At 56.3% G+C, this 17,500-nt stretch overlaps 1 protein-coding gene across 1 annotated transcript in view; it reads right to left on the bottom strand.

The window, feature by feature from the left end:
- Positions 1 to 15,586, bottom strand: part of LOC144954590 (uncharacterized) — a 21,981-nt gene extending 6,395 nt beyond the window's left edge. Inside the window, exons 1-4 of the mRNA XM_078885048.1 lie at positions 15,440 to 15,586; positions 8,293 to 8,391; positions 5,183 to 5,244; positions 1 to 17 (exon numbers count right to left, since the gene is read on the bottom strand). The exon at positions 1 to 17 is cut by the window's left edge and continues 101 nt beyond it. Of these exons, the coding sequence (XP_078741174.1) occupies positions 1 to 17; positions 5,183 to 5,244; positions 8,293 to 8,391; positions 15,440 to 15,568 (307 nt within the window). The 5' untranslated portion in view covers positions 15,569 to 15,586. The remainder of the gene's footprint in view (positions 18 to 5,182; positions 5,245 to 8,292; positions 8,392 to 15,439) is intronic.
- Between the last annotated feature and the right edge of the window lie 1,914 nt (positions 15,587 to 17,500).

The following is a 17,500-nucleotide window of genomic DNA, read 5'->3' as shown; positions in this document are numbered from 1 at the left end:
CCTCCTCGCGAGGATCCCTGCAAGAGACAACGTCTGTGTACACGCGTGTGTGTGTGTGCACGCGTGTGTCTGTGTGTGTACACGTGTGTGTGTGTACACGTGTGTGTGTGCACGCGTGTGGCCACCACCGGTGACGATTATCTGTGTGGGTGAGTGGGTGGGTGAGTGGGTGAGTGGGTGGGTGAGTGGGTGGGTGAGTGGGTGGGTGAGTGGGTGGGTGAGTGGGTGGGTGAGTGGGTGGGTGAGTGGGTGGGTGAGTGGGTGGGTGGGTGGGTGAGTGGGTGGGTGAGTGGGTGGGTGGGTGGGTGGGTGGGTGAGTGGGTGAGTGGGTGGGTGGGTAGGTGAGTGGGTGAGTGGGTGGGTGAGTGGGTGGGTGGGTGGGTGGGTGAGTGGGTGAGTGGGTGGGTGGGTAGGTGAGTGGGTGAGTGGGTGGGTGGGTGAGTGGGTGAGTGGGTGGGTGGGTGAGTGGGTGGGTGAGTGGGTGGGTGGGTGGGTGAGTGGGTGGGTGAGTGGGTGGGTGGGTGGGTGGGTGGGTGAGTGGGTGGGTGAGTGGGTGGGTGAGTGGGTGGGTGAGTGGGTGGGTGAGTGGGTGGGTGAGTGGGTGGGTGGGTGAGTGGGTGGGTGAGTGGGTGGGTGGGTGGGTGGGTGAGTGGGTGAGTGGGTGGGTGGGTAGGTGAGTGGGTGAGTGGGTGGGTGAGTGGGTGGGTGGGTGGGTGGGTGGGTGAGTGGGTGAGTGGGTGGGTGGGTAGGTGAGTGGGTGAGTGGGTGGGTGGGTGAGTGGGTGAGTGGGTGGGTGGGTGAGTGGGTGGGTGAGTGGGTGGGTGAGTGGGTGGGTGAGTGAGTGGGTGGGTGAGTGGGTGAGTGGGTGGGTGGGTGGGTGGGTGAGTGGGTGAGTGGGTGGGTGGGTAGGTGAGTGGGTGAGTGGGTGGGTGAGTGGGTGGGTGAGTGGGTGGGTGGGTGGGTGGGTGAGTGGGTGGGTGAGTGGGTGGGTGAGTGGGTGAGTGGGTGGGTGGGTGAGTGGGTGGGTGAGTGGGTGGGTGGGTGGGTGGGTGAGTGGGTGGGTGAGTGGGTGGGTGAGTGGGTGGGTGGGTGGGTGAGTGGGTGAGTGGGTGGGTAGGTGAGTGGGTGAGTGGGTGGGTGAGTGGGTGAGTGGGTGGGTGGGTGGGTGAGTGGGTGGGTGAGTGGGTGAGTGGGTGGGTGGGTAGGTGAGTGGGTGAGTGGGTGAGTGGGTGGGTGAGTGGGCGAGTGGGTGGGTGGGTGAGTGGGTGGGTGGGTGGTTGAGTGGGTGGGTGAGTGGGTGAGTGGGTGGGTAGGTGAGTGGGTGGGTGAGTGGGTAAGTGGGTGAGTGGGTGGGTGGGGGGGGGTGAGTGGGTGGGTGAGTGGGTGGGTGAGTGAGTGGGTGAGTCGGTGAGTGGGTGGGTAGGTGAGTGGGTGAGTGGGTGGGTGAGTGGGTGGGTGAGTGGGTGAGTGGGTGGGTAGGTGAGTGGGTGAGTGAGTGAGTGGGTGAGTGGGTGGGTGAGTGGGTGGGTGAGTGGGTGGGTAGGTGAGTGGGTGGGTGGGTGGGTAGGTGAGTGGGTGAGTGGGTGGGTGAGTGGGTGGGTGGGTGGGTGGGTGGGTGGGTGAGTGGGTGAGTGGGTGGGTGGGTAGGTGAGTGGGTGAGTGGGTGGGTGGGTGAGTGGGTGAGTGGGTGGGTGGGTGAGTGGGTGGGTGAGTGGGTGGGTGAGTGGGTGGGTGAGTGAGTGGGTGGGTGAGTGGGTGAGTGGGTGGGTGGGTGGGTGGGTGAGTGGGTGAGTGGGTGGGTGGGTAGGTGAGTGGGTGAGTGGGTGGGTGAGTGGGTGGGTGGGTGAGTGGGTGGGTGGGTGGGTGGGTGAGTGGGTGGGTGAGTGGGTGGGTGAGTGGGTGAGTGGGTGGGTGGGTGAGTGGGTGGGTGAGTGGGTGGGTGGGTGGGTGGGTGAGTGGGTGGGTGAGTGGGTGGGTGAGTGGGTGGGTGGGTGGGTGAGTGGGTGAGTGGGTGGGTAGGTGAGTGGGTGAGTGGGTGGGTGAGTGGGTGAGTGGGTGGGTGGGTGGGTGAGTGGGTGGGTGAGTGGGTGAGTGGGTGGGTGGGTAGGTGAGTGGGTGAGTGGGTGGGTGAGTGGGTGGGTGAGTGGGCGAGTGGGTGGGTGGGTGAGTGGGTGGGTGGGTGGTTGAGTGGGTGGGTGAGTGGGTGAGTGGGTGGGTAGGTGAGTGGGTGGGTGAGTGGGTAAGTGGGTGAGTGGGTGGGTGGGGGGGGTGAGTGGGTGGGTGAGTGGGTGGGTGAGTGAGTGGGTGAGTCGGTGAGTGGGTGGGTAGGTGAGTGGGTGAGTGGGTGGGTGAGTGGGTGGGTGAGTGGGTGAGTGGGTGGGTAGGTGAGTGGGTGAGTGAGTGAGTGGGTGAGTGGGTGGGTGAGTGGGTGGGTGAGTGGGTGGGTAGGTGAGTGGGTGGGTGAGTGGGTGGGTAGGTGAGTGGGTGAGTGGGTGGGTGAGTGGGTGGGTGAGTGGGTGGGTGAGTGGGTGAGTGGGTGGGTAGGTGAGTGGGTGGGTGAGTGGGTGGGTAGGTGAGTGGGTGAGTGGGTGGGGGGGTGAGTGGGTAGGTGAGTGGGTGAGTGGGTGGGTAGGTGAGTGGGTGGGTGGGTGAGTGGATAGGTGAGTGGGTGGGTGAGTGGGTAGGTGAGTGGGTGGGTGGGTAGGTGAGTGGGTGAGTGGGTGGGTGGGGGGGTGAGTGGGTGGGTGAGTGGGTGAGTGGGTGTGTGAGTGGGTGGGTAGGTGAGTGGGTAGGTGAGTGGGTGGGTGGGGGGGTGAGTGGGTGGGTGAGTGAGTGGGTGAGTGAGTGGGTGACTGACTGAGTGACTGACTGAGTGAGTGACTGACTGACTGAGTGACTGACTGACTGAGTGAGTGACTGAGTGACTGAGTGACTGAGTGACTGAGTGACTGAGTGAGTGACTGACTGAGTGACTGACTGAGTGAGTTACTGACTGAGTGACTGACTGAGTGACTGAGTGACTGACTGACTGAGTGACTGAGTGAGTGACTGAGTGACTGACTGAGTGACTGAGTGACTGAGTGACTGACTGACTGAGTGACTGACTGAGTGACTGACTGAGTGACTGAGTGACTGACTGAGTGACTGACTGAGTGACTGAGTGACTGACTGAGTGACTGACTGAGTGACTGACTGAGTGAGTGACTGACTGAGTGACTGACTGAGTGAGTGACTGACTGAGTGAGTGACTGAGTGACTGAGTGACTGAGTGACTGACTGACTGAGTGACTGACTGAGTGACTGAGTGAGTTACTGACTGACTGACTGAGTGACTGAGTGACTGACTGAGTGAGTGAGTGACTGACTGAGTGAGTGACTGACTGAGTGACTGACTGAGTGACTGACTGACTGAGTGACTGACTGACTGAGTGACTGACTGAGTGACTGACTGACTGAGTGACTGACTGAGTGAGTTACTGACTGAGTGAGTTACTGAGTGACTGAGTGACTGACTGACTGAGTGACTGACTGAGTGACTGACTGAGTGAGTTACTGACTGAGTGAGTTACTGAGTGACTGAGTGACTGAGTTACTAACTGACTGACTGAGTGACTGACTGAGTGAGTGAGTGACTGAGTGACTGACTGAGTGACTGACTGACTGAGTGACTGACTGAGTGAGTGACTGAGTGAGTGACTGACTGAGTGAGTGACTGACTGAGTGAGTGACTGAGTGAGTGACTGACTGAGTGACTGAGTTACTGACTGAGTGACTGAGTGACTGACTGAGTGACTGACTGAGTGAGTTACTGAGTGACTGACTGAGTGACTGACTGAGTGACTGACTGAGTGAGTTACTGAGTGAGTGACTGAGTGACAGAGTGACTGACTGACTGAGTGACTGACTGAGTGACTGACTGAGTGACTGACTGACTGAGTGAGTGACTGACTGAGTGAGTTACTGACTGACTGAGTGACTGAGTTACTAACTGACTGACTGAGTTACTGACTGAGTGACTGACTGAGTGACTGACTGACTGAGTGACTGAGTGAGTGACTGACTGAGTGAGTGACTGACTGAGTGAGTGACTGACTGAGTTACTGACTGAGTGACTGACTGAGTGACTGACTGAGTGACTGACTGAGTGACTGAGTGAGTGACTGACTGAGTGACTGAGTTACTGACTGAGTGACTGACTGAGTGACTGACTGAGTGAGTGACTGACTGAGTGAGTGACTGAGTGAGTGACTGACTGAGTGACTGAGTTACTGACTGAGTGACTGAGTGACTGACTGAGTGACTGACTGAGTGACTGACTGAGTGACTGACTGAGTGAGTTACTGAGTGAGTGACTGAGTGACAGAGTGACTGACTGACTGAGTGACTGACTGAGTGACTGAGTGAGTGACTGACTGAGTGACTGACTGACTGAGTGAGTGACTGACTGAGTGACTGACTGACTGACTGAGTTACTAACTGACTGACTGAGTTACTGACTGAGTGACTGACTGACTGAGTGACTGAGTGAGTGACTGACTGAGTGACTGACTGAGTGACTGACTGAGTGAGTGACTGACTGAGTGACTGAGTTACTGACTGAGTGACTGACTGAGTGACTGACTGAGTGACTGACTGAGTGACTGAGTGAGTGACTGACTGAGTGAGTGACTGACTGAGTGACTGAGTTACTGACTGAGTGACTGACTGAGTGACTGACTGAGTGACTGACTGACTGAGTGACTGAGTGAGTGACTGACTGAGTGACTGACTGACTGAGTGACTGACTGAGTGACTGACTGAGTGACTGACTGAGTGAGTTACTGAGTGACTGACTGACTGAGTGACTGACTGACTGACTGAGTGACTGACTGAGTGAGTTACTGACTGACTGAGTGACTGACTGAGTGACTGACTGAGTGAGTTACTGAGTGACTGACTGAGTGACTGAGTGACTGACTGAGTGAGTTACTGACTGACTGAGTGACTGACTGAGTGACTGACTGAGTGAGTTACTGAGTGACTGAGTGACTAACTGAGTGACTGACTGACTAAGTGACTGAGTGAGTTACTGACTGACTGACTGAGTGACTGACTGACTGACTAACTGACTGACTCGCCAACTGCACTTGCCCCGGCAGGGTGTGTGCGCTACAGGGGGCGGCTTTGTCTGTGTGCGACCCACCTCCTCCGTCTGCAGGTGACGAGCTCACAGAAGAAGAGAGTTCGGCAGTGGAGGTCATCCACCTGGCGGGGTCACGGGGGGGTCACGGGGGGGGTCACGGGGGTCAGAGGTCATCCAGGGGGGGTGGTGATTGGTGAGCGTGGTGGTGAGTGTGGTGGTGAGTGTGGTGGTGAGTCTAGTGGTGAGTGTGGTGGTGAGTCTAGTGGTGAGTGTGGTGGTGAGTCTAGTGGTGAGTCTAGTGGTGAGCGTGGTGGTGAGTCTAGTGGTGAGCGTGGTGGTGAGTGTAGTGGTGAGTGTGGTGGTGAGTGTGGTGGTGAGTGTGGTGGTGAGCGTGGTGGTGAGTCTAGTGGTGAGTGTGGTGGTGAGTGTGGTGGTGAGTCTAGTGGTGAGTGTGGTGGTGAGTCTAGTGGTGAGTCTAGTGGTGAGCGTGGTGGTGAGTGTAGTGGTGAGCGTGGTGGTGAGTGTGGTGGTGAGTGTGGTGGTGAGTGTGGTGGTGAGCGTGGTGGTGAGCGTGGTGGTGAGTGTGGTGGTGAGCGTGGTGGTGAGTGTGGTGGTGAGTGTGGTGGTGAGCGTGGTGGTGAGTGTGGTGGTGAGTGTGGTGGTGAGTGTGGTGGTGAGTGTGGTGGTGAGTGTGGTGGTGAGTGTAGTGGTGAGTGAGGTCGTGAGTGAGGTGGTGAGCGTGGTGGTGAGCGTGGTGGTGAGTGTGGTGGTGAGTGTGGTGGTGAGTGTGGTGGTGAGTGTGGTGGTGAGTGTGGTGGTGAGTCTAGTGGTGAGTGTGGTGGTGAGTGTGGTGGTGAGTGAGGTGGTGAGTGAGGTGGTGAGCGTGGTGGTGAGTGTGGTGGTGAGTGAGTGTGGTGGTGAGTGTGGTGGTGAGTGTGGTGGTGAGTGTAGTGGTGAGTCTAGTGGTGAGCGTGGTGGTGAGTGTGGTGGTGAGTGAGGTGGTGAGTGAGGTGGTGAGCGTGGTGGTGAGTGTGGTGGTGAGTGAGTGTGGTGGTGAGTGTGGTGGTGAGTGTGGTGGTGAGTCTAGTGGTGAGTGTGGTGGTGAGTGTGGTGGTGAGTGAGGTGGTGAGTGAGGTGGTGAGCGTGGTGGTGAGTGTGGTGGTGAGTGAGTGTGGTGGTGAGTGTGGTGGTGATTGTAGTGGTGAGCGTGGTGGTGAGTGTGGTGGTGAGTGTGGTGGTGAGTGTGGTGGTGAGTGTGGTGGTGAGTGTGGTGGTGAGTCTAGTGGTGAGCGTGGGGGTGAGCGTGGTGGTGAGTGTGGTGGTGGTGAGTGTGGTGGTGATTGTAGTGGTGAGCGTGGTGGTGAGTGTGGTGGTGAGTGTGGTGGTGAGTATGGTGAGTGTGGTGGTGAGTGTGGTGGTGAGTGTGGTGGTGGTGAGTGTGGTGGTGATTGTAGTGGTGAGTGTGGTGGTGAGTGAGGTGGTGAGCGTGGTGGTGAGTGTGGTGGTGAGTCTAGTGGTGAGCGTGGTGGTGAGGGTGGTGGTGAGTGTGGTGGTGAGTGTGGTGGTGAGTGTAGTGGTGATTGTAGTGGTGAGTGAGGTGGTGAGTGTGGTGGTGAGTGTAGTGGTGAGTGTGGTGGTGAGTGTGGTGGTGAGTGTGGTGGTGAGTGTGGTGGTGAGTGTAGTGGTGAGTGTGGTGGTGAGTGTAGTGGTGAGTGTGGTGGTGAGTGAGGTGGTGAGTGTGGTGGTGAGTGTGGTGGTGAGTGAGGTGGTGAGTGTGGTGGTGAGTGTAGTGGTGAGCGAGGTGGTGAGTGTGGTGGTGAGTGAGGTGGTGAGTGTGGTGGTGAGCGAGGTGGTGAGTGTAGTGGTGAGTGTAGTGGTGAGTGTGGTGGTGAGTGAGGTGGTGAGCGAGGTGGTGAGCGAGGTGGTGAGTGTGGTGAGTGTGGTGGTGAGTGAGGTGGTGAGCGAGGTGGTGAGTGTGGTGAGTGTGGTGGTGAGCGAGGTGGTGAGTGTGGTGGTGAGTGTGGTGGTGAGTGTAGTGGTGAGTGTGGTGGTGAGTGAGGTGGTGAGCGAGGTGGTGAGTGAGGTGAGTGTGGTGGTGAGTGAGGTGGTGAGCGAGGTGGTGAGTGTGGTGGTGAGTGTGGTGGTGAGTGTGGTGGTGAGTGTAGTGGTGAGTGAGGTGGTGAGCGAGGTGGTGAGTGTGGTGGTGAGTGAGGTGGTGAGTGTGGTGGTGAGCGAGGTGGTGAGTGTGGTGGTGAGCGAGGTGGTGAGTGTGGTGGTGAGTGTAGTGGTGAGCGAGGTGGTGAGCGAGGTGGTGAGTGTGGTGGTGAGTGAGGTGGTGAGTGTGGTGGTGAGTGTAGTGGTGAGCGAGGTGGTGAGTGTGGTGGTGAGTGAGGTGGTGAGTGTGGTGGTGAGCGAGGTGGTGAGTGTAGTGGTGAGTGTAGTGGTGAGTGTGGTGGTGAGTGAGGTGGTGAGCGAGGTGGTGAGCGAGGTGGTGAGTGTGGTGAGTGTGGTGGTGAGTGAGGTGGTGAGCGAGGTGGTGAGTGTGGTGAGTGTGGTGGTGAGCGAGGTGGTGAGTGTGGTGGTGAGTGTGGTGGTGAGTGTAGTGGTGAGTGTGGTGGTGAGTGAGGTGGTGAGCGAGGTGGTGAGTGAGGTGAGTGTGGTGGTGAGTGAGGTGGTGAGCGAGGTGGTGAGTGTGGTGAGTGTGGTGGTGAGTGTGGTGGTGAGTGTAGTGGTGAGTGTGGTGGTGAGCGAGGTGGTGAGTGAGGTGGTGAGTGTGGTGGTGAGTGTGGTGGTGAGTGTGGTGGTGAGTGTGGTGGTGAGTGAGGTGGTGAGCGTGGTGGTGAGTGTGGTGGTGAGTGTAGTGGTGAGCGAGGTGGTGAGTGAGGTGGTGAGCGAGGTGGTGAGTGTGGTGGTGAGTGTGGTGGTGAGTGTGGTGGTGAGTGTGGTGGTGAGTGTGGTGGTGAGCGAGGTGGTGAGTGTAGTGGTGAGCGAGGTGGTGAGTGAGGTGGTGAGCGAGGTGGTGAGTGTGGTGGTGAGTGTGGTGGTGAGTGTGGTGGTGAGTGTGGTGGTGAGTGTGGTGGTGAGCGAGGTGGTGAGTGTAGTGGTGAGCGAGGTGGTGAGCGAGGTGGTGAGTGTGGTGGTGAGCGAGGTGGTGAGTGTGGTGAGGGCACCTTGAGGCTGTAAACCTTCACCACCTCGTTGATGAGTAGACCCGCTTCCTGGAAGTTCATGCAGGTGACAGGACGCAGCCCAGACAGGTGCACACTCACCTGTACACACAGACACACTCACCTGTACACCTATACACTCACCTGTACACACACACACACTCACCTGTACACACACACACACTCACCTGTACACCTATACACTCACCTGTACACACACACACACTCACCTGTACACCTATACACTCACCTGTACACACACACACACTCACCTGTACACCTATACACTCACCTGTACACCTATACACTCACCTGTACACTCACCTGTACACACACACACACTCACCTGTACACCTGTACACTCACCTGTACACACACACACTCACCTGTACACCTGTACACTCACCTGTACACACACACACACTCACCTGTACACCTGTACACTCACCTGTACACACACACACTCACCTGTACACCTGTACACTCACCTGTACACACACACACACTCACCTGTACACACAGACACACTCACCTGTACACCTATACACTCACCTGTACACACACACACACTCACCTGTACACACACACACTCACCTGTACACCTATACACTCACCTGTACACTCACCTGTACACACAAACACACTCACCTGTACACAGACACACTCACCTGTACACACACTCACCTGTACACACAGACACACTCACCTGTACACACACACACACTCACCTGTACACACACACACACTCACCTGTACACACAGACACACTCACCTGTACACACAAACACACTCACCTGTACACCTATACACTCACCTGTACACACACACACACACTCACCTGTACACCTATACACTCACCTGTACACACACACACACACTCACCTGTACACCTATACACTCACCTGTACACACACACACACACTCACCTGTACACCTATACACTCACCTGTACACACACACACACTCACCTGTACACACACACACACTCACCTGTACACCTATACACTCACCTGTACACACACACACACTCACCTGTACACCTATACACTCACCTGTACACACACACACACTCACCTGTACACCTGTACACTCACCTGTACACACACACACACTCACCTGTACACCTGTACACTCACCTGTACACACACACACTCACCTGTACACCTGTACACTCACCTGTACACACACACACACTCACCTGTACACCTGTACACTCACCTGTACACACACACACTCACCTGTACACCTGTACACTCACCTGTACACACACACACACTCACCTGTACACACAGACACACTCACCTGTACACCTATACACTCACCTGTACACACACACACACTCACCTGTACACACACACACTCACCTGTACACCTATACACTCACCTGTACACTCACCTGTACACACAAACACACTCACCTGTACACAGACACACTCACCTGTACACACACTCACCTGTACACACAGACACACTCACCTGTACACCTATACACTCACCTGTACACACACACACACTCACCTGTACACACAGACACTCACCTGTACACACAAACACACTCACCTGTACACAGACACACTCACCTGTACACACACTCACCTGTACACACAGACACACTCACCTGTACACACACACACACTCACCTGTACACACACACACACTCACCTGTACACACAGACACACTCACCTGTACACACAAACACACTCACCTGTACACCTATACACTCACCTGTACACACACACACACACTCACCTGTACACCTATACACTCACCTGTACACACACTCACCTGTACACACAGACACACTCACCTGTACACACACACACTCACCTGTACACCTATACACTCACCTGTACACCTATACACTCACCTGTACACACAGACACACTCACCTGTACACACAGACACACTCACCTGTACACCTGTACACTCACCTGTACACACACACACACTCACCTGTACACCTGTACACTCACCTGTACACCTATACACTCACCTGTACACACAGACACACTCACCTGTACACCTATACACTCACCTGTACACACACACACACTCACCTGTACACACAGACACTCACCTGTACACACACACACACTCACCTGTACACACAGACACACTCACCTGTACACACAGACACACTCACCTGTACACACACACACACTCACCTGTACACACAGACACACTCACCTGTACACACACACACACTCACCTGTACACACAGACACACTCACCTGTACACACACACACACTCACCTGTACACCTATACACTCACCTGTACACACACACACACTCACCTGTACACCTATACACTCACCTGTACACACACACACACTCACCTGTACACCTATACACTCACCTGTACACACAGACACACTCACCTGTACACCTATACACTCACCTGTACACACAGACACACTCACCTGTACACCTATACACTCACCTGTACACACACACACACTCACCTGTACACACACACACACTCACCTGTACACACACACACACTCACCTGTACACCTGTACACTCACCTGTACACACACACACACTCACCTGTACACCTGTACACTCACCTGTACACACACACACACTCACCTGTACACACAGACACACTCACCTGTACACACACACACACTCACCTGTACACCTATACACTCACCTGTACACACACACACTCACCTGTACACCTGTACACTCACCTGTACACACACACACACTCACCTGTACACCTGTACACTCACCTGTACACACACACACACTCACCTGTACACACAGACACACTCACCTGTACACACAGACACACTCACCTGTACACCTATACACTCACCTGTACACACAGACACACTCACCTGTACACCTATACACTCACCTGTACACACACACACACTCACCTGTACACAGACACACTCACCTGTACACCTATACACTCACCTGTACACACAGACACACTCACCTGTACACCTATACACTCACCTGTACACACACACACACTCACCTGTACACCTGTACACTCACCTGTACACACAGACACACTCACCTGTACACCTATACACTCACCTGTACACACAGACACTCACCTGTACACACAGACACACTCACCTGTACACCTATACACTCACCTGTACACTCACCTGTACACACACACACACTCACCTGTACACCTATACACTCACCTGTACACACACACACTCACCTGTACACTCACCTGTACACACAGACACACTCACCTGTACACACAGACACACTCACCTGTACACCTATACACTCACCTGTACACACACACACACTCACCTGTACACCTATACACTCACCTGAACACACAGACACACTCACCTGTACACCTGTACACTCACCTGTACACACAGACACACTCACCTGTACACCTATACACTCACCTGTACACCTATACACTCACCTGTACACACAGACACACTCACCTGTACACACAGACACACTCACCTGTACACCTATACACTCACCTGTACACACACACACACACTCACCTGTACACCTGTACACTCACCTGTACACCTATACACTCACCTGTACACCTATACACTCACCTGTACACACACACACACTCACCTGTACACCTATACACTCACCTGTACACACACACACACTCACCTGTACACCTATAAACTCACCTGTACACACACACACACTCACCTGTACACCTATACACTCACCTGTACACACACACACACTCACCTGTACACACACACACACTCACCTGTACACACACACACACTCACCTGTACACCTATACACTCACCTGTACACACAAACACACTCACCTGTACACACACACACTCACCTGTACACACAAACACACTCACCTGTACACAGACACACTCACCTGTACACACACTCACCTGTACACACACACACACTCACCTGTACACCTATACACTCACCTGTACACACAGACACACTCACCTGTACACTCACCTGTACACACAGACACACTCACCTGTACACACAGACACACTCACCTGTACACACACTCACCTGTACACCTATACACTCACCTGTACACACAGACACACTCACCTGTACACACAGACACACTCACCTGTACACCTGTACACTCACCTGTACACACACACACACTCACCTGTACACCTATACACTCACCTGTACACTCACCTGTACACACACACACACTCACCTGTACACACAGACACACTCACCTGTACACCTGTACACTCACCTGTACACACACACACACTCACCTGTACACCTGTACACTCACCTGTACACACACACACACTCACCTGTACACACACACACACTCACCTGTACACCTATACACTCACCTGTACACACACACACACTCACCTGTACACCTGTACACTCACCTGTACACCTATACACTCACCTGTACACACACACACACTCAACTGTACACACAGACACACTCACCTGTACACTCACCTGTACACACACACACACTCACCTGTACACCTATACACTCACCTGTACACACACACACACTCACCTGTACACCTATACACTCACCTGTACACACACACACACTCACCTGTACACCTATACACTCACCTGTACACAGACACACACTCACCTGTACACCTATACACTCACCTGTACACACACACACACTCACCTGTACACACACACACTCACCTGTACACAGACACACTCACCTGTACACCTATACACTCACCTGTACACACAGACACACTCACCTGTACACCTATACACTCACCTGTACACACAGACACACTCACCTGTACACACAGACACACTCACCTGTACACCTATACACTCACCTGTACACACACACACACTCACCTGTACACACAGACACACTCACCTGTACACACACACACACTCACCTGTACACCTATACACTCACCTGTACACACAGACACACTCACCTGTACACCTATACACTCACCTGTACACACAGACACACTCACCTGTACACCTATACACTCACCTGTACACACACACACACTCACCTGTACACCTATACACTCACCTGTACACACAGACACACTCACCTGTACACCTATACACTCACCTGTACACCTATACACTCACCTGTACACACAAACACAAACACCTGTACACCTATACACTCACCTGTACACACAAACACAAACACCTGTACACCTATACACTCACCTGTACACCTATACACTCACCTGTACACACAGACACACTCAACACTGTACACCTATACACTCACCTGTACACACACACACACTCACCTGTACACCTATACACTCACCTGTACACACACACACTCACCTGTACACCTATACACTCACCTGTACACACACACACACTCACCTGTACACACACACACACTCACCTGTACACACAGACACACTCACCTGTACACCTATACACTCACCTGTACACACACACACACTCACCTGTACACCTATACACTCACCTGTACACACACACACACTCACCTGTACACCTATACACTCACCTGTACACACAGACACACTCACCTGTACACCTATACACTCACCTGTACACACACACACACTCACCTGTACACCTATACACTCACCTGTACACCTATACACTCACCTGTACACACAGACACTCACTCACCCACTCACCCACCCACCCACTCACTCACCCACCCACTCACTCACCCACTCACTCACCCACTCACTCACCCACTCACCCACTCACCCACCCACCCACTCACCCACTCACTCACCCACTCACTCACCCACTCACCCACTCACCCACCCACCCACTCACTCACCCACCCACTCACTCACCCACCCACTCACCCACTCACCCACCCACCCACCCACTCACTCACCCACTCACCCACCCTCACCACTCACCCACCCACTCACCCACCCACCCACCCACTCACTCACTCACCCACTCACTCACTCACCCACTCACTCACCCCACCCACTCATCCACTCACCCACCCTCACCACTCACCCACTCACCCACCCACTCACCCACCCACCCACCCACTCACCCACCCACCCACTCACTCACCCACTCACCCACCCACCCACCACTCACCCACTCACCCACCCACCCACTCACCCACCCACCCACTCACTCACCCACTCACCCACCCACTCACCCCCCCCCACCCACCCACTCACTCACCCACTCACCCACCCACTCACTCACCCACTCACCCACCACCCACCCACCTACTCACTCACCCACTCATCCACCAACCCACCCACTCACTCACCCACTCACCCAACCTCACCACTCACCCACTCACCCACCCACCCACTCACTCACCCACTCACTCACCCACCCACCCACTCACCCACTAACTCACTCACCCACCCACCCACTCACTCCACCCACCCACCCACCCACCACTCACTCACCCACCCACCCACCCACTCACTCACCCACCCACCCACCCACCCACCCACTCACTCACCCACTCACTCACCCACTCACTCACCCACTCACTCACCCACTCCCACTCACTCACCCACCCACCCACTCACCCACTCACTCACTCACCCACCCACCCACCCACCCACTCACTCACCCACCCACCCACCCATCCACCCACCCACTCACTCACCCACTCACTCACCACCCACCCACTCACCCACTAACTCACTCACCCACCCACCCACCCACTCACCCACCCACCCACTCACCCACTCACTCACCCACCCACCCACTCACCCACTAACTCACTCACCCACCCACCCACTCACCCACCCACCCACCCACTCACTCACTCACTCACCCACCCACTCACTCACTCACCCACTCACTCACCCACTCACTCACCCACTCACCCACTCACTCACCACTCACCCACTCACTCACCCACTCACTCACCCACCCACCCACTCACCCACTCACTCACTCACTCACTCACCCACCCACCCACCCACCCACCCACCCACCCACCCACTCACCCACCCACCCACCCACTCACCCACCTACCCACTCACCCACCCACCCACTCACTCACTCACTCACCCACCCACCCACCCACCCACTCACCCACCCACTCACCCACTCACTCACCCACTCACCCACCCACCCACCCACTCACTCACTCACTCACCCACCCACCCACTCACCCACCCACCCACCCACCCACTCACCCACCCACCCACCCACTCACCCACCCACTCACTCACTCACCACCGCTCACCTGGTGAGTGCACGAGTTGAGCAAGGCCTGCAGGTCTGTGGTCCAGGCGGGAGCCCCCAGGGACAGCGCGGTGCCCTGGGGGCAGCGGCGGTGACCCAGAGCCCAGCGCAGCCACAACAACGCGTCCATCTAGACACATAGACACACAGAGAGACACAGAGACACAGACACACAGAGAGACAGAGAGAGACACACACAGAGACATACACAGAGACACAGACACAGAGACACACACAGAGATAGAGAGACACACAGAGACAGACAGAGAGAGACACACAGAGACACAGACAGAGAGATAGACACCCACTCACTCACCTACTCACTCACTCACCCACTCACTCACCCACCCACTCACTCACCCACCCACCCACTCACTCACCCACCCACCCACTCACTCACTCACCCACCCACTCACCCAACTCACCCACGCACCCACCCACTCACCCACCCACCCACTCAACTCATCCAACTCACCCACCCACCCACCCACTCACCCAACTCACCCACTCACTCACTCACTCACCCACTCACCCACCCACCCACTCACCCACTCACTCACTCACCCACCCACCCACTCACTCACTCACTCACCCACTCACCCACCCACCCACTCACTCACTCACCCACCCACCCACTCACTCACTCACCCACTCACCCAACTCACCCACCCACCCACTCACCCACCCACACCACCCACTCACCCAACTCACTCACCCACCCACCCACTCACCCAACTCACCCACTCACTCACTCACTCACCCACTCACCCACCCACCCACCCACCCACTCACTCACTCACTCACCCACCCACCCACTCACTCACCCACCACCACTCACTCACTCACCCACACTCACTCACTCACCCACTCCACCCACTCACCCAACTCACCCACCCACCCACCCACTCACCCACCCACCCACTCAACTCATCCAACTCACCCACCCACCCACTCACCCAACTCACCCACCACTCACTCACTCACCCACTCACCCCACCCACTCACCCACTCACTCACTCACCCACTCACCCACCCACCCACTCACTCACCACTCACCCACCACCCACTCACTCACTCACCCACCCACCCACTCACTCACTCACCCACTCACCCACTCACCCACCCACCCACCCACTCACCCACCCACCCACCACCCACTCACCCACCCACTCACCCACACCCACTCACCCACCACCACTCACCCACCCACTCACCCACCCACTCACCCACACCCACCACCCACTCACCCACCACCCCCACTCACCCCAACTCACCCACCCACCACTCACCCACTCACCCACACCACCCACCCACCCACCTCACCCACCCACTCACCCAACTCACCCCCACCCACCCACTCACCCACCTCACCCACCCACCCACCCACTCACCCACACCACCCACTCACCCACTCACCCACCGCACCACCACCCACCACCCACCCACTCACCCACCCCACCCACTCACCCACCCACCACACCCACTCACCCACTCACCCACCCACACCCACTCACCCAACTCACCCACACCACCCACCCACCCACCCACTCACACTCACCCACCCACCCACCCACTCACCCACTCCACCCCCACCCACTCACCCAATCACCCACCCACCCACCCACCCACCACACCCACCCACCCCACTCACCCACCTCACCCACTCACCACCCACCTCACCCACTCACCCACTCCACCCCACCCACCCACTCACCCCCCACCCACCCACCCACCCACCCACTCACCCCACCACCCACTCACCCACCCACTCACCCTCCCCACCCACCCACCCACTCACCCAACTCACCCAACTCACCTCACCCACTCACCCACTCACCTCCTCGACTCACTGCACCCAACCCTCACCCACCCCACTCACCCACTCACCCACCCACTCACCCACTCAACCAACTCACCCAACCTCACCCCACTCACCCACTCACCCTCCCACACTCACCCACCCACCCACTCAACCCGATCACCACCACCCACCCACTCACCAACTCACTCAACCCCACCCACCATCACCCAACTCACCCACTCATCACCCACTCACCCACTC

The sequence above is a fragment of the Lampetra fluviatilis genome, unplaced genomic scaffold (genome assembly GCF_964198595.1).
Source record: "Lampetra fluviatilis unplaced genomic scaffold, kcLamFluv1.1 SCAFFOLD_1153, whole genome shotgun sequence".
Lineage (NCBI taxonomy): Eukaryota > Metazoa > Chordata > Hyperoartia > Petromyzontiformes > Petromyzontidae > Lampetra > Lampetra fluviatilis.
Note: the sequence above shows the minus strand (reverse complement) of the source record. Positions and strands in the feature narration are given on the sequence as shown.